This window comes from Sciurus vulgaris, assembly GCF_902686455.1.
Source record: "Sciurus vulgaris genome assembly, chromosome: 3".
NCBI classification, from domain to species: Eukaryota; Metazoa; Chordata; class Mammalia; order Rodentia; family Sciuridae; genus Sciurus; species Sciurus vulgaris.
Window position 1 is genome coordinate 50,265,418 of NC_136463.1, and position 19,070 is coordinate 50,284,487.

The 19,070-nt window shown below is 38.2% G+C and overlaps 1 protein-coding gene across 5 annotated transcripts in view; it reads right to left on the reverse strand.

Annotated features, from left to right (window-relative positions):
* Positions 1–19,070, reverse strand: part of DNAH9 (dynein axonemal heavy chain 9) — a 352,397-nt gene that overhangs the window by 105,137 nt on the left and 228,190 nt on the right. For all 5 annotated transcript variants that reach the window (XM_079135288.1, XM_079135287.1, XM_079135285.1 and 2 more), the window contains 2 exons: positions 7,403–7,828; positions 2,190–2,309 (listed from right to left, as the gene is read on the reverse strand). In XM_079135288.1, the coding sequence (XP_078991414.1) occupies positions 2,190–2,309; positions 7,403–7,828 (546 nt within the window). The remainder of the gene's footprint in view (positions 1–2,189; positions 2,310–7,402; positions 7,829–19,070) is intronic.

A 19,070-nucleotide genomic window follows, 5' to 3' on the forward strand; every position in this document is an offset into this window, starting at 1 on the left:
TGAATTATGATTATACATGATAGTGGGATTCATTATGATATGTTTGTACATGCACTAACATAATTTGATCAATTTCATTCCCATGTACTTCCCATTTTCCTCTCCTACTCCCCTGGTTCTCATCCTCTATTGGTATCCCTTATCTTTTCAGGAGGTCTCTTTTTAAAATATTTTCTTCTCTCTAGCTTCCACACATGAGTGAGAACATATGACTCTTGATTTTTGAAGTTTGGTTTATGTTGCTTAACATGATGGCCTCCAATTCCAACCATTTTCCTACAAATGACATAATTTTGTTCTTCTTTATGGCTAAACAAAACTCCATTGTGTGTGTATACACACATGCACACACATATCACATTTTCTTTACCCATTTGTCTATTGATGGGCACCTAGGCTGGTCCTATAACTTGACTATTGTGAATTGTGCTGCTATAAACATGGGTAATTATGTATTGCTATAGTTTGCTGAAAAACAAACTTTTAGGCTCTGCCCTTTCTCCCCTGTGGAGATGGATACCACCCACTTTACAAGTTGGGAAGAAAATGATCTGTATGTTAATTACTTAGCACAATGCCTGGTCTATAAGACCCATCAGAAAATTAGGCACCTCTCCCTTCCTCTCTAAATACTGGCCTGCCTTCCATTGTATTTTTCACTGTACAATGAAAATAAATAAAATCAAATCTGTCTGCTATAAATAATTATCATGTGGTAAGTAAGACACAATGCTAGAAATACTGTGCATATAGGGGTGTGTACAGAGTACCACAGACTGTGGAACACATCCCGATTGATCTGGCCCACTTTGGCTCCTTGGGAATAGAGTCATTCCTTCCACCAAGGACAGCAAGATGGAGCTTAGTTCCTGTGTTAGGACTTGCCCTTCATTTTTTCCTTGAAAGAAGCCACCATACAATGTCAGAACTGGGAATGAACTGAGTTTGCCAACTTAACCATTCCCACTCCAATTTTAGATTAGATCTGAAGAGTGCAAGTTATTTCCCCAGAATCTGCTGGTAGAGAAAGAGGTGGTTTCAGAACTTGTACATCATGTTTCCCGGAGCATAGTCATCCTGCCTCCTATGAGAATCAACTCAGAAAATGCTCTATCCAGGTGCAGAATGTTGTGCTGAGTTTTGGAAACCCATCAGGGAGCTGAATGGAAGGCAAGCCAGCTAGGAAATCTGGATGACTTCTTGCACAATTGTGGAAGTGCTGTGTCTAAATCAAACCATTCAGTTGAATGGAGCATCTCTAAGTTATGTAGTGGCTGGTCCCACAAGCAAGCACAGACACACACTTGTGGTACAGCCTCCCTTTACTAATGCATGGCTGAGTTCAATGATGGCTATGACTCATTTCTCCTTAAATCAAAAAATATGGCCTCATTATACAAGAAAGTGGTGGCTGGAATAAATGCAAAAAGGAATCGATTATATTTCTTTTCACTGGTAGGGATGGAACTGCTAAGACTCAATTGAAGTGATCACATTAAGTGGATTGCTTCGCAGGATCTTAACAGATAAAAATGATGATAAAATCAAACCATGGGAGATTGAAAAAGGTCACAAATTCTTTGACACTCCTCATCGAGAGTTTGTGTCTATTTCTCTGCCCTTGAATCTGTATCTGCTTGGATAGACAGAAGATAGTGGAAGTAACATTGTGCTGTTTTTGTTTCCAGGCTTTAAGAGTTTGACACTGTCCACTTCCTGTCTCTTTTGAATACTTGCTTGTGGAGTTCTGGGTCACTATGTAAGATATCTGACTAGTCTGCAGGAGAGATTGCATGGAGAGGCCCTGAGACTTCACTCTTGGTATGAAAACATAACATAAATAAGATCTTTAGAGTTTGCCTATAAAATTCTAGTTTTGTCTTTTAATGCTTCCTCTATTAATGTTTCTACACATGTGCAAGCATGATTTTATCTTTCATGATTGTGACAGATCCAGTGTTTCCTTCCATCCAACCATCTCTATAAGAAAACTCCTTTGGCCAGACCAGGGTGCACTTCCACACTTTTCTGAGGCCTCGCTCGGTCCCTGCATTTCAGCCCATTTTAATATTTCCTCCCAAGATGAGCAGTGCTGAGCTGTGCCATCTATTGCATCTATTTCACACCTTCACAACACCCACAGCACTGCTAATGTAACTGAAGCTTGGGCTGCAGAGGTGTGCACTCACCAGGCGGTTTGCAAGGGAGATGGTGCCTGCAGTCATTTCAGCTTCTTGCTGACATCTGAGTTTGTCTGCCGTTGCTTTCTCAAACTTGGCAGTGAGCTTTGCCAGGTTTTCATTAAGGTGCTGTTTAGGAAGGAATACAAGATCTGTCAGTAACCCCAGTCTAGGTCACCTCCAGTGCTTCTGAGATGAGGGTTCATGTGGAGGTGATTTTGGAGGAAGTATTGGGTTGTAGAGAGCTTTAGGGACTGAGAAAGCAGATCAGGGAGGCAAAGGAGTGAAGTAAATAATCTCAAGTGGCATCCCAGGGAAGAATTCAGCTTTATATTACAATGGGGATATGGAGTGGAAGTGCAGAGATTTTCCATCCAAAGTGAAAGAACTGAGCTTCCACACTCCAACGCCTCACTCATAGGATAAAGGCTATAGGAGGTGAGATGTTTGTGGAGGAGGGAGGATGCATACATCCCACCTCTCTGTATTGGGGAAGAACAGGTTCTCATGGTCTGACAAAATAGTGCAGCTCTTGATACTAGAAGCAAAAGCACATCAAAACTGGGGGAAACAAAAACATGGCCAAGAGGATACCAGGGCAGGTCTTCCAGGATCACTGACTGTATCTTCTATGTCTGATCAGGGTTGGGCTGTCTGGAATCTCAGTCCTTCTCTGACTAGAAGGTCTTAGATTGATAGGACAACTTTTACTTAGCCTCATCTCTTGTCTCCCATTATTACAAAGTATAGGAACATTTTTGAAAAAGACATAGTTTTGATTTTTTTTCTGAATTTATTAAGAATCTAGAACTGGAGCATACAGCATTTGTTACCCTTAGAATACATATTTGCATGTATAAAGATGCACAAAAACACAGCAGATACCTACAAATGTGTCCCCTGTATATGAAATAACTGGGGTTCAGGCTGCTTTGTTAGCCATTACTAAAGTCACAAGGGAAATAAACATAAGGCCAAGTTTACATAGCCAAGCAGTTTTAAAAGCAGGTGATGAGCCATCCAATTAATGATGGCAGACTGGCCACTCATTTCCCACCTCTCTTCCCCAGACTTCCCTGAAATGATTGCAAAGCAATTACAAAAACCATAAAGCCCCTAACAACAAACAAATTGGAGAAGGCTGTTGGAGTATGAGGCATTCCAAAAGATCACAGAGGGTCGGCTATGGAGGGAGTGCAGACTGCTGGAGCAGGGGAGAAAGCTGCAGCTCCCACAGCTCACCAGAGGGGGAGCTGATGAGCCCACAAAGCCCCACTGTGAATTGGAGATTTTGGGAAAGTCAGGTGTGACTGTGGGAGGGGCGGGGCTGGAAATAGGAGGACTGGGAGCCTATGGATCCACTTCATATCTCCATCCACATGTCCAGCATTCATTGCCACTAGGCACCTGTGCCACCATGCAAGGGAGTCAACAGAGGCAGAGAAAAGGCACCATATTTTTGGCATTTAGAGAGCATCCAGCATAATTTATCTGATCTGGAAAACAAATTCTGCCAGTCAGCTCTGTGCTTATCTGTAGAACTAAAATCAACTATTTTTTGTCTTTCTAAATATTTTTATTAGAATATTATATTTATACATAATAATTGGGCTCGTTTTGACAAAATCATACATGAATGGAATTTGATTTACTGCACTTCAGTTCCTGGTACCACCTTTCCCTTCCCCTCCTCCCTTCCCCTGTTCTCCTTCCTCTACTCTACTGGTCTTCCTTTTACTTATTTATTTATTTATTTTTGAGTAGTGCCTTATACATATATATAAAGGTGGAATTCACTATGGTATATTTATATATACACATAACATGATTTTGTTAAGTTCATAGAATCAGCTTTTGATCACTACTCTTATAAACATGAAAAGACAAGAAGATGTTAATGAAAGCTTAGATTAAGGTAAACAAGAGGAAAGCAATGACCTGGACAAAGAAAGATAATTCAGTAACAACAAAAATGTTAAAACCTTTCCCAACTGTTTTATCAGAGATAGGCAATATGTTTCACCCCTCTTATAAGAACAAGATGCTATTAAAACAACTCTTGTGGAAATCACCACTATTGTATTGTTAATGTAAAACCTATTAAGTTCCAGGGAAGGGCTAAAAGATGAATTTGAGGAAATCAAGAAATTAGAAGAAACCACACAGTGACAAAAAGATGAGAGAAAATAAAGGACCCAGTCAGGAGGGTTGTCATCCAGCCTATGCATTCTAGAAGATGTGATGAAAAAGAAGACGGAAGGATGATTGCCAAAGAAATAATATCAAGTAGTTTTCCAGAGCTGAAGAGAGGAAGTCTCTACATGCAAAGCACAATGAATACAAAGAGAATGACAGCTAAGCACTTCAGTGTAAAGTTTCAGATACTAAGAATAAAGAAAAGGTTGAAAGACTTCCAGAAAGGGGGAAAAAATTTCATTCACAAAGGAATGGGACCCCCTCTGGTTCATTACACGTCTCATCAACAACAGCATAAGGCACTCAGTGTTTCAGGGGAAAAAATAGCAATTCAGAATTCAAAACTTGGAAAATTAATTATGACTTCAGTTAAAAAAAAGGACATTGCCAGGCTGTAACTATTCAATTTACCTCTCACTTAAGTTGTTTGAGAAAGTTTCTTGAGGATTAACCCATAGAAATGTTAAAGAAGAAACCACTTTATGCATCCTGAATATAAAATTCTGTACTGGGAATAATTCTTAAATTTTAACAATAAAGCATGTATGTGGTGGATATTTATGTATGTGTATGTTTGAGCAGGTGTGTGTGTGTGTAGAGTGTATGGGTGTATGTGAGTGTGAGTGTGTTTGTGTGTGGGTGTGACTGGAGAAGGCTGGAAGGGCTTCCGCAGCAAATGGGGAGGAATTTTCTTGCCCTGGGTAGGCCTGCATGTTAGAGAAAGGTGTTGACCCTTGTCCTCTGGTATTAGCAGGGACAGTTCACATTCTCTTCATGTTAATAGGCATGTGAATAAGCAAAGGATGGAGAGGAGGTGGTTAAAAACAAGAATATATATATTTGTTCAGCCAGAAAATATTTTGGCAGAACAGAAGTGCCTCCCTAAGGTAGCCAAGTATTTTAAATATATTCTTATTGCTTTCACAGGTTGAGTGGGCCCATCATGTGAATGTCGGCTACTGAAAAGGTATAAACATTTTGGAAACATCCCCTGTGCACCAAATGTTCTTTTAGTTAAAATAGCTTGAGTAAAGTGTCTCCAAAAATTCTCTTGTTACATTTCCCTATGAGTCTGAAGAATATGAAAATTATTGGGAGGTCTTTTCTTCCCAGACATGGGAATGGGGATGCACTTGATGTTCTTTGAAGAGGACCTGCTATGTAGATCATCTACCGATTATAAGAAAATGTTCCATGAATGTCTGCATTTACAAAGCAAATATTTTAGAGATTAGTTACTTTACCCAAACATCATCATCATCATTATTATTATCATTATTATTTGTGGTGCTGGGGATCAAACTCAGGGTCTCACACATGCCAGGCAAATGCTCTACCACTGAGCTACAGCCCAGTCCCAAATTATCTTTTAAAAATAGAAATTGGTGGCAAGGAGCTTCGAATTAGAGACATTAGTCACAGGTTTTCATCTAGCAATCCATAAAGGCACGCCGCGAGAGGCATGCTGCACGTCTACAATCCTGCTTTTGACAATTTGTAAGACCTGCTTTATCATCATGACAAATGTGCAGAAAGAATCTCATTTGCCTGGAATGCAGGTGTAGAAATTAAATATCCAGAAAATTGTTTGGATTGAAGTTGATTACAGGAGCGACGGAATTCATGCGCGCGGTGGGATGTGCATGTGATAGATAGCACGAGAGGCAAAGGAGGGCGGGAGAGGCAGAGGAGCAGCAGCGAGACCACAGCAGTGGAGGCCGCTCCTGCTGCTCCCTTTATCCCGGGCGGCTCTGGCTTCACGCTTTACATGCGCCATTAAATCCTCACAACAATGCCATGAAGCCGGTTCTACTGTTTGTTGTGTCCATTTTACTTCAGAAAACTATAGTTTGCGCATTCTAAAGACATAAGTAAATATCACAGCTCTGATTGGAGTTGGGGTCTGTTGATGACCAGATTTTTAATTGCTGGGTTATCCCCAGGATTCTGATGTCTATCTTTCACTTTTGAAGTTTTCATTTTCATGGTAAAGGTGACCTTCAAGGGTAATCCTTTCTCAAACAGATGTGAACCCAAGATCCCCATTGCCTTCTCCCAGTCCTGGGTGAAGCAGATATGCTAGTGCTACCTATATGATGTTTATAATAGTTAATGACCCTCAGTTTTATAATTTTGGACAATGGAACACCCCTGAAATCAAAGTATTTTTTTTCTTTTTCTTCCCTCCCTCCCTCCCTCCCTCCCTTCCTTCCTTCCTTCCTTCTTTTCTTCCTTTCTTCCTTTTTCTTTTTCTTTTTTTTTTTGTACTGGGGATTGAATCCAGGGGTGCTCCATCACTGAGCTACATTCCAAGTTCACCTCTTTTTATTTATTTTGTTTTGAGACAGGGTATCACTGAGTTGCCCAGGCTGGTCTTGAAATTACAATCCTCCTGCCTCAGCCTCCTGAGTCACTGAGATTACAGGTGTATGCCACCATGCCTGGCTATACTGCTTGCTTTTAAAATCATCCATGAAACAATGCAGATAGCGTAAGACATGTCCACATATCCACACTTCCGAGTGTGAGACAGACACAGTTGGCTAGAAGTGAAGATATTACATACCAAAGGTAAAGCAAAGTGGCTGAAACCTACATTTCAAACAGAGGCTGGGGGAGAATCTTGAAGTCTTAACTTTTTTGTCTTGACTATCAAATGTGCAAAAATGTTAAATTCACTTGTGACTAATAAAAGAACAGTCCGCTCCATGATAATACTGTGTGTCTATTATATCTACCTGTTACTCTTTCTTTCCTCAGAGGAAAAGGAGGAAAACTTTCCAAACCCATATTGTAAGCCAAATGGTCCAGGGGATTTGTCTTGTCTGGCCTACAAGATGTTGGAGAGAGAAATATAAAGAATTGCCTCTGCTGACAAATGAAATTTTGTAAAAAAAAAAAAAAAAAAAAAAAAAAAAAAAATTCGGTTTTTCTGTTCCTCTTAAAAATCCTAATGTTAGGCACTGAGTTATGGTCAGAGGGTGTATGAGAGGATTGGGGTAAGGGAGGGTCTGGGGTCCACTCACAGCAATCTTGGCTTTGATGACTGCCAGCTTCTCCTGAGCAGCAGTGAGCTCCGAGGTGGCTTTACTTAAAGCTTGGCGCTTGGGTTCCACATCACAGAACACCTCGTGGAACCTCACGATGTTTATGACCCAAGAGCAGAGGCCTGCAGCTGCGTAGGACTTAGAGGCCACAAACTCAGGATTGAACTCAGGGTCTTGCAGATATGGCCTGATGGCTTTGAGGCAGTTCTCGTGAATGTTCTCCTTGTCAAAGTGGATCAGGGAATCCAGGAAGCTATCCACTTTGGCCATGGTGACTTTAGCGGCCTTCCAGCTCCGGTCCTTGGGCACCTTGCCCCCTGGGGCCATGAGCACCATCACTGCAGCAGTGACATTGCTGACAGCTGGAGGTGGGGAACCAAATGACTTCAGCTCTGTCAGGTTGGTCTGAGAAGAAAGAAGGAGGTCGTTAGAGGAAAACGAATGAATTTTCTTTGTCCTCGGCCACTAATGGAGTTAGGCTGTGGAGTGATCAATCTGAATGGGCTGCTTTGAAGCCTGCAGCAGCCCTCTGAATTTTAAATATCATGACTCATCAAAAGGAAACCAAAGCTACTCCCTAGTGACTTCAGACTTCCCTGAATGGTTAGACGAGACTCAGCTATGTTCTTTCAACGCTTTAACTGACTCTCAGCCCATTAGAAACACACAATTATTTCACATTCAGCTGAAAAATATAAGGATGCCAACATACTCTGAAATATGCAGCATGACATGAATAAAAGATAAGGTTATTATAAATTAATTTCCATCCTGGATTGAAGAGAATAGTACTGAAACTCAACTAATTTTTTTTCTTTAATTAAACTGCTTTGTTCCATGAGCTTGTTCTAACTACTCTTGACTGTCCTGATAGCAAAGTGGCATTTTCTGCCAAGAAATAATTCAGACAGAAAGCCAGGCATGGCTCCTGAGTCAGCTGCCTCTGCCTGGTCGTAGGTTTGTACTTTGTTTCTAGTCTCAATTGCTCTAGAGAGATGTGACTAAAAGGACTGACCTTGGCAAATGACTTAAACTTTCTGGGTCTTGATGCCCTCATGTGTAAATTGGGGTCGGGGCACCCACTAATTTGGATATAAAATTGTGTTCTAGATGCTCATGAAGATGATTTGAGACTTTATGTCATACTCAATGGGAAGCCTAGGAATGAAACCACTTGCTTATGGGGGAAGATCTTGATTTCAAAGACTAAAGCCTTTTCCAAATTTGCTTGAGGTGCACCTTAAGCCTGGAAATCCACAAGTGTTGGGGATTATTTCTAGCCCCTAATGGAAATGCTGAGGAAGATGTTCCATTTATTCACATATGAACTGTTGGCACATGCAGTTAAGAAACCCTGGCCGGGGGCAGAAATAAAGGCTGGCATAGATGTGAGGGTGATGCTAGCACACCTGTGGTGGTGGCCTCTGTGGAGGTGAAAGAGGGCAAAATGAGAAAATAGGAACAGACAGAAACAAGAAACTGCACCATTTAAAAATAGTGTAAGTTAATGCCAAGCATGGTGGTGCATGCCTGTAATCCCAGTGGTTTGGGAGGCTGAGGCAGGAGGATCGCATGTTTAAAGCCAGCCTTAGCAACTTAACGAGACCCTACTGAAAGAAAGAAAGAAAGATACATAGAAAGGACTGGGGATGTGGCTCAGTGTTTGAGTGCTCCTGGGTTCAGTCCCCAGTCCAAAAAAAAAAAAGCCCTAGGTAATGATCCTGACATGGATTCTCAAGACAATTGAGACCATACCAGCAGCAGTGGTACTACTAATAGAAGCCCAAGTTTGGCAGAGACATTTCTCAAGAGGCCAGCCTTGAGTGTGCAAACATCAGGTAGACTTGGCTCCGCTCCTGCCTTAGGGCTATTATTTTAGCTGTGGCCTTGACTACTTTTCTCTAGGTATCTGCCTAACTAATTTGTTCTTCCCCAAGTTTTTCTCAAACTTCTCAGGGTGGTCTACATCACCTTCTTCACCAACTGCTACTTTCTGCCTCCTACCACTGGCCCTTACCAGCTGCCCAGCCTCAGGGCCCCTCTGTGCTATGCCTCACATTTTTCTTTTTTATTTCACAGCATCTGTCATGCTGTACTACTTTGTGTAAATTACCTTTCCCCTATGCTTCTTGTCTCTTGCCTGTGCTAGAATCTAAGCATCCTATAGACAGAGATCTTCCTTTCTTTCTTCTTGGCACACAAAAGGCAGTCAATAAACCTTTACTGAGTGAATAAATAAACAAATATAGGTCCATAGTCATTCATGGGACAAAACAATAAGTGTCAGGTACTATTTTATGGGATAAAGATATTTGGTATATAAGAAAAGCAAAGTCCTTTCATTTATTCAGGTAGGGAAGATGGTCAAATGGAGATATATCTTTGATATTTTTGATGGGGAGAAGAAAAACAAACCAGGGCTAATGGGTAGAGAATTCTTGGGCAGGGGGGTGATGATATGTTAGTGAGGGAGGTAGGTCTGGGGGGACCTCTTTGAGAACCTGACGTTCCAGGTGGGAGCTAAATGATAGGAGCAAGGCAGTTCTAGGGAGATCTGCAAGAATGTTCCAGGCTGCTGAGTCAGTAATGGAAAGGCCAGAGGCAAGAATGAACCCCACTGTGATGTAGGGTGCAGAGGAGTCAGGAGATTGGAGGAAAGAAACTGAAGGTGCAGTCAGGGCCAGACCAGGAGAACCGCAGACACCATGGGGAAGAGTTAGGATTTTATTCTAATTTCAGCAGGCAGTCACTTGAAAGGTCTTAGGCAGGAAATGAAATTATCCACTTTATGTTTTAAGAGGGTTAAAAGAAAAAATTACAATATACCTAGTTTTGCAGATCTTTATTGGCTTTGGTTTGTGATTCTAGATTCTGGCAGCAATTAGAACAAAATCAGTTCAGAATGCTCCCTGACTGTACCAACGGGTTATATTTACAGCCAGAGAAAAGGAAGTGACCTACAGAAAGCAGAAGTGAGGTACAGAGATGGCTCCACAGGTTACAGCTTTGCATTTGCCTTATTTGAACCTGGTTTGAACAGTTGGTCATTGGTTGACTGAAGCTCTGCTGCTGGGATTGGTTGAGACTTGGTTACTTGTTACAAGAGTAGGTTGAAGACTTTTCAAGTTAGGTTACAGTTCACTATGTATGGAGAAACCTTTAGACCAAATTTAAAATATATAGAGAGGCATATTTGGGCCAAACTTAATTCAGTTTAACCAGAGTCTCTTGAAGTGTGGACAGGACTGGGGTGGACTTGGGCTAGTAAGTTAGGGAAGCTGTTAGCTGTTTACGAAGGAGACTGAAAGGGGTTTGGTCAAGGTTTTTCCCAGTGCACACAGTGAAAAATGATTGAATTTGGAACACATTTTGGGGATAGTATAGTTAGAGCTTACTGATAGGTTCAACAAGAAGTGGTGTTATTATTCAGCAGGATTTTTTAAGTCTGTATTCTATCAGATGGATGAACCAAATTTATGTAAAACAAATCTAATCTCTGGAAACCTAGGTCATTTCCAAAAATTTCACAGATAATGTTTTGCTGAATGTTGTTCTATATATAGATCTTTGAAGAAAATCTTAGATTCAGTTTTTTTAGGATAATAATATTCCTAGAGTGGATTTGCTGGGTCAAGGTAGAAACATTTGTAGCATTCCTCGTATATACTATCAAGTTTTTTCCCAGAAATTTCAATTACAATTATCAGTGTTTGAGAGAGCCTGTATATATGTCCATTATTTTCTATATTTAATTTGATAAGTTGAAAATGATATCACAACATTGGTTTAATTAATATGTCTATATAGTCATATATATATACACACATACACATACATATCATTTTATTTTAACCTGCTTTTTCACTGAAAATATATTGAACTTTTTAATGTTGTAAATTATTTGTATAAAGCATGATTTTATTTTATTTTACTTATTTTATTTTTTATTTTTTACAGACTGCATTTTGATTCATTGTACACAAATGGGGTACAACTTTTCATTTCTATGGTCATGCACAATGTGGATTCATACCATTCATGTAATCATACATGTACGTAGGGTAATAATGTCTGTTTCAGTCCACTATCTTTCCTTTCCCCACTCACACCTGCCCCATTTCCCTCTACACAATTCAAAGTTTCTCCATTATTCTCTAAAGCATGATTTTAAATAAGTAATGCAGTTTTCTCAAGTTGATTGAGCCAACTTCCTATTGTTTTACATTCAGATTATTAAATATTTAATAGTTGATTAAATTATGTGAACTTTTAATAATATTAGAGACAAAAATCAAAAATTCAAATTGGACTTCATTTAGATTTGTATTTGACTTATGAAAAATTTGGGGGAATAGTGACATCCTTATGAAATGGAATCTTTCAGTATACAAACTTGGCATATATATTTATTCACATCTTTTTTTATGTCTAATAAGGATGTGCAGTTTTCTTCACAGTTTCAACAGATTTCCTTACACTTATTTGGACCCTGTGTTTTGGTTGTTACTTTGAAAATACATTTTCCAAATGGCTATTGTGGATATTAGGAAAGCTATTACATTTTGTAATTTATTTTGTAATAAGCCCTTAAACTTTCACATTTACTAACTATATTTTATAACATTTATGAATAATAATATATTTATCTGCTATTGCATAAGATTCATATGATTAATATTTTTCATTTATTATTGCATTGTTTAGGAATCTAAAATAGATTTTTTTAGTAACAGTAGTGGAGGGGGCAGCTACTGTGTCTTTTCTATGTCAGTGGGAATGTCTCCAGTGGCCGACCATTAAATAGGATGTTTTGCCCTTGAATTGGGATTGATTGCCTTCTGTTAGCAAAAAATCTAATTATCCTTTTATCCCTACTTTACTAAGAGCTTTAATAAGCAGTGAATATTGAACCGTGTTAAATACCATTTTGATATTTCTCTGACTACAGAGCTTTTCTCCCTTGCTGTATGGTTTTATACATAGCCTGTATACTGGATAAACCTTTCTGGTTGCTGGCATATTGATGTTTGAATACATTGCTGGCTTTGACTTAGTGGTATTTTATGTATATAACTTATACCATCATTCATAAATTAACCTGAGTTTTTATTTTCTCATGCTATGTCTATCACTTTTAGTATTGAGCTTATTAGATTAGGAGGGACCTGAGAAGGTCCACAGAGAAGAAGTTTATCTTACTGTTATCCTAGACTTCTACAAATTAGTAAATTATAAAACCTATCTTTATGTTACTTGTTAGGTTAAAAAACGAATGACACAGTAGGAGAAAATATCACAACATATATACCAAGGAATTGATAGGAAACATTTGTAAGGAATAACTGTAAATCAATAGCAAGAAGAGAAACTATCTCCCAAAGAAATGGGTAAAGAATCTGAACAACTGATGAACCAGAGAAGGTCTAAATATTTGGACTCAAAAATATTTGGTCTCTTTAGATTGAAAGCACTTAAAATTAAAGTTATAGAGTTTCCTATGACTTCTGTAGCAAATTACCACAAAGTTAGTAATTCAAAACAACCTGGATTTATTATTGTGCAGTTCTGGAGGTCAGAAGTCCTACAATCAAGGTGTTGGTTGGGCTGCTTCCTTCTGAAAGCTCTAAGGGAGAATCCATCCCACCTCTTTTCCAGCTACTAGATATTGTCATTCCTTGGCTCATGGTCCCATAACACTTCAACTTTACCACTACTTCTATCATCAGTCACCTTCTTTCAACCTTCTGTCTCCCTCTTCTGCAGACCTCGTGTTTACATTTAGAACCCTACACAGTAATCCAGGATAATCTCCCCCCTCAAAGCCTTTCACTTAATTATATCTTCAAAATCATTTCTGCCATATGCAATAACATTCCTGTATTCTGTGGATTAGGATGTGGATCTCTTTGGGGAAGAGGCATAAATTTACTCTTTGTTCTGCCAAATAGTTGTACTTATTTGGCCCAGAGAAATACTTGCACTTATGCAATTAAGGTATACATACATGTTTTTGGCATCTTTGTCTAGTATGAGAAAACTATATTTATTTGGGTTTGTGTCTGTGTCCTCTATTCTGTACCATTGATCTACCTGTCTATTTTGGTGCCAATACCAGGCCGTTTTTGTTACTATTGCTTTGTAGTATAGTTGAAGTTCTGGTATTGAGATACCCCCTGCTTCACTCTTCCTGCTAAGGATTGCTTTAGCTATTCTGGGTTTCTTATTCTTCCAGATGAATTTCATGAGTGCTTGCTCTATTTCTGTAAGGTACATCATTGGGATTTTAATTGGAATTGCATTGAATCTGTATAGCACTTTTGGTAGTATGGCCATTTTGACAATATTAACTCTGCCTATCCAAGAACATGGGAGATCCATGCAATGGAGAAAAGATAGCCTCTTCAACAAATGGTGCTGGGAAAACTGGAAATCCATATGCAACAGAATGAAACTAAACCCCTATCTATCACCCTGCACAAAACTCAACTCAAAATGGATCAAGGACCTTAGCATCAGACCAGAGACCCTGCATCTTATAGAAGAAAAAGTAGGTCCAAAACTTCGACATGCTGGCTTAGGATCAGACTTCCTTAACATGACTCCCACAGCACAAGAAATAAAAGCAAGAATCAATAACTGGGATAGATTCAAACTAAAAAGCTTTCTTTCAGCAAAGGAAACTATCAGCAATGTGAAGAGAGAGCCTACAGAGTGGGAGAAAATCTTTGCCACTCATACATCAGACAGAACAATAATTTCCAGAATATATAAAGAACCCCAAAAACTCTACACCAAGAATAAAAATAACCCAATCAACAAATGGGCTAAGGAAATGAACAGACCCTTCACAGAAGAAGATCTACAAGCAGTAAACAGATACATGAAAAAATGCTCAACATCTCTAGTAATAAGAGAAATGCAAATCAAAAGTACCCTAAGATTCCATCTCACCCCTATTAGAATGGCGATTATGAAGAATACAAGCAACAACAGGTGTTGGCGAGGATGTGGGGAAAAAGGTACACTCATACATTGCTGGTGGGGCTGCAAATTAGTGCAGCCACTCTGGAAAGCAGTATGGAGATTCCTCAGAAAGCTTGGAATGGACCCACCATTTGACCCAGCTATCCCACTCCTTGGCCTATACCCAAAGGACTTAAAATCAGCATACTACAGGGATACAGCCACATCAATGTTCATAACTGCTCAATTCACAATAGCCAGATTGTGGAACCAACCTAGATGCCCCTCAATTGATGGATGGATAAAGAAACTGATATATATATATATATATATATATATATATATGAATATTACTCCGTCATAAAGAATAATAAAATTAGGCATTTGCAGGCAAATGGATGAAATTGGAGAATATCATGCTAAGTGAGATAAACCAATCTCAAAAAACCAAAGGACAAATGATCTTGCTGATAAGCGGATGATGATACATAATGGGGGGTGGAAGGGAGGCAAGAATGGAGGAAGGAGGGACTCTATAGAGGGAAAAGAGGGGTGGGCAGGAAGGGAAAAAAATAACAGAATGAATCAAACACCATTACCATATGTAAATGTATGATTACACAAATGGTATGTCTCTACTTCATGTACAGAGAAACAAGTTGTACCCCATTTGTTTACAATTAAAAAAAAAGAAAAAAAAGGTATACAAAAAAGATATTTGTATTGGGAGGAAGTCCTAAATGCTCAACAAAATGAATAAATAAAATACAGCACAATTGTAACATGGAATACAACTTGCATTAAATAAACAAGTTTTTAATGTATGTACTGCCAAGAAATAACCTTGTTTCAAGGGAGAAAATAAGATTCCACATGCTAGTTTATGCAGCATTTTTCTTTTTGACTAACTTATTTCAGTTGGCGTAATATTCTTCATGTTTATCCATTTTGTCACAAATATGGCAGGATCTCTTTCTTTTTAAAGGCCAAATAATTCTATTATATGCGTTACATTTTCAATCCATCCATATCTTTCTTTCTTGCACACATGCACAAACAAATGCCACACCACAAAAGTTAAATATGAGAGGTGCTGAACTGATAGATTTGTTAATTTTCTTGACTATAGTAATTATTCAGTATGTATACCAAAGAATCATGTTTATATCTTAAGTATATACAAAAAAGAAACAAGAGAAATTAAGTTAGTAGTATCCATTTGCATTTAAAATATGGTATATTTTATAATGTATATATGGTATATGTGCATTTATTCAAATGTAAATGCATAGAAAAATTGTTGAACTAAATACACCCAAATTAATATAGGATTTATCTTCTGGGAAAGCACTGGAGCTGGAGTAGAAAATGAGAGTGACTTTATATTTGACCCTATATATCCTATACTATTTGAATTATTTTTAACAATAAAAATGCCATTACATATTATGTGGGTAATAAAAAATAAATTTGCTATAAAAATGCATGGGGAATAGACAATTACAAGTATCTTTGTGGAGGGGAAAAAAGGCCATGACATTGCAAAATAAACCATTCCTAAACTAAGGCAAGAAAAACCTATAGGATTTATTTCAGTTTAGCTATAAAAGCAAAATAAAACTGCCCAAATGGAGATAAAATGTGCAGAGTCTTAATACTCGCCTCTGATTTACAGGTGTTCTTTATGTATTAACTGAAGATTTATAGTTAACTTGGAAAATAATGAGCAAACAGGGAAATGGTCCTTAAATACCAAAGTCCTGTGAGTGCAGAAGGATATGTTGTGTCCATGAGTCCTTGGGACCATGAAGCCATATGTCCTTATTACATGTCCTATACTCTGGTCTGTTCTACTCCATCAAAAAAGAAGTGCTATTAGAGGTCCTGTTATGGTCTGCGCTGAGGTGTCCCAGAAGAGCTCCTATGATTGCAGAACTATTCAGAGGTCAAATGATCACATTATGAGGGCTGTGACCTAATCAGTTCATCTTAGTTTGAATGGAGAGACTGGGTTGCGACTATAGGCAGGTGGGGCATGGCTGGAAAAGGTAGGTCACTGGAAGGATTCCTCTATCCACCCCCTTCCTTTTCTCTTTTTCCAGATCCCACCAATAAGCCCGGCAGCTTTCCTCCACTGGGTCCTTCCCATACTGTGCTGCTGCCTCACCTTGGGCGCAGAGCAATTCACTGGACTCTCTATGGACTGAAGCCTCTAAAACTGAAAGCCCCAAATAAACTTTTCCCTTCCCTAAGTTGTTCTTGTTGGGTATTTTGGTTATGAGCAATAAAAAGCTAACTAAAACAAACTCATTAATAGGTTGCAACCTGTAGAACACTGTAAACATTGGCCTACACTTAAACTTCATGGGACCATTAAGGATGATAAACTCACCCTAACCTTCTGAGGACCATACTTTATTTTTAATTTAAAGAAATTTTGATATAGAATCTCATTAAGTTGCTCAAGTTGGCCTCAAACTTGAGATTCTACTGGATAGAGGTAGTAGAAAAGAACTGGGGTTACAGATGCGCACTACTGTGTTTGACTTATAGGACTTTATTTCTGTACCCACAACTCAGACACGGTGCAAAGATTGGTCCTTTCTGGGGTGTTCTTTTCTACTATCTCTATCCAGTAGAATATTCATCCCAATAGTACCTGATTAATAAACTTTGTCTTCTTTATTTCCTACCTGGCCAGGTAGTTAACTCTGCCCTCTTCTTTGTTCTTAAGTCATTGAAAATTTTTAATTTTTAATTCTGTTATGTAGTGAATGCACAGTTTATAGACTCCACTAGAGCTGCAAGTCTTAGAATAAAACACCACCACAACTTCAGCTCTCAGAAATCACCACATAATTTATTCCATTACTACTTCCAGATTTTGTGCATTACTGATTAAAAAAAAAATGTTTACGCTGATCTTAAAAACATTTTAAGATTATCAAGTGACTTACTACTCTATAAAATGAACATTTTGTTGTTTTTTTGACCTACTTTCTCAATGTCTTCCCCCTTTGTAGTTATGTCACCATAGTGACATAACGTGTAGTTTTAGATTAGCATTTAATATGATTTTAAGTATTACGTGAGGCTACCAGTACCTTGATACCTAAGCCAGGCCAATATCCTTAATAAATGTAGATGCAAAAATCCTCAATAAAATACTAGTAATCCAATTTTATCAAAAAGATCACTAAACATGATCAAGTGGAATTTATTCCTGGGATGAAAGAATGGTTCAGCATTTGCAGATTAATATAAATGTGATATACTGCACTAACAGAATGAAGCATGATTATATGAGCATTTCATCAGATGCAGACAAAGTATTTGCCAAAGTCAACATTCTTTTATGATTAAGACACTTAGCAAATTAGGTGTGGAATGAATGGATTTCAATACAATAAAGGCCATATACAATAAGTCAAGACTTAATATACTTAATGGAGGAAAATATGGACTCCTTTCCTCTATGATTCAGAAGAAGACAAAAATACTCACTCTTACCACTTTTACTCAACATAGTATTGGAAGTCATTGCTAGAGCAATGAGACAAGAAAGAGAAATAAAAGGAATGCAAATAGAAACAGAAGAAGTGAAAGTATTGCTGTTTGCTCCTAGCATGAACTTATATATAGAAACCCTAAAGTTTCCACCAAAAAAGAACCTGTTAGAACAATTTTAGTAAATTTATAGGATTACAAAATCCACAGGCAGAAATCAGTAGCATCTCTCCACACCAAAACTGAGTTTTCTGAAGGGAAAATCAAGGAAATAATCCCATTTACAATGACTACAACAAAACTAAACCTTAGGAATAAATTTAACGAAGGCAAAAAAAAATTGTATACCCCAAACAATGACACATAAATGAAAGAAATCAAAACCACAAATACAAGGTATTCCTTGCTTATGAACTGGAAGAATTAATATTATTAAAATTATACCAAATGTGATCTATAGATTCAGTGCAATCCTTTCTGACATTCCAATGTAATTTTCCTAGATGTAAGAAAAGGAACCCTAAATTCCTATGGAATCACACACACACACACACACACACACACACACACACACACACACACACACAAAAACCCAAATAGCAAAGACAAATATAAGCAAAAAGAACAAATCTGAACATATCACAATACATGATTCCCCCCCCCCCAGTGCTAGGGATTGAATTTAGGGCCTTGTGCATGCTAGGAAAGCACTCTGCCACTGAACTATATCCCCAGGCCTTTTTATTTTGTTTTGAGACAGGGTATCACTAAATTGCCCAGGCTTGCCTGGAACTTGCAATCCTCCTGCTTCAGCCTCCCCAGTATCTGGGATAACAGTTGTGTATCTCTGCACCCAGGACACAATATCTGATTTTAAACAATACTACAAAGTTATAATAATTAAGACAGAATAGATCTGGCTTAAAAATAGATCTACAGATGAATGGAACAGAATAGAGCCTGGAAATGAATGTACACATGTATAGTCAATTAAATTTAAACAAAGGTATCAAGAAAATACAATGGGAAAATATAGTCTTTTTAACAAATGGCACAGAAAAAAACTGGATCTCTCTAGGCAGAAGAATGAAATTAGACCCCTACATCATACCATATTTAAAAAGTCAACTCGAAATGAATTAAAATCTTTAAAATAAGACCAGAAACTGTAAAGTTA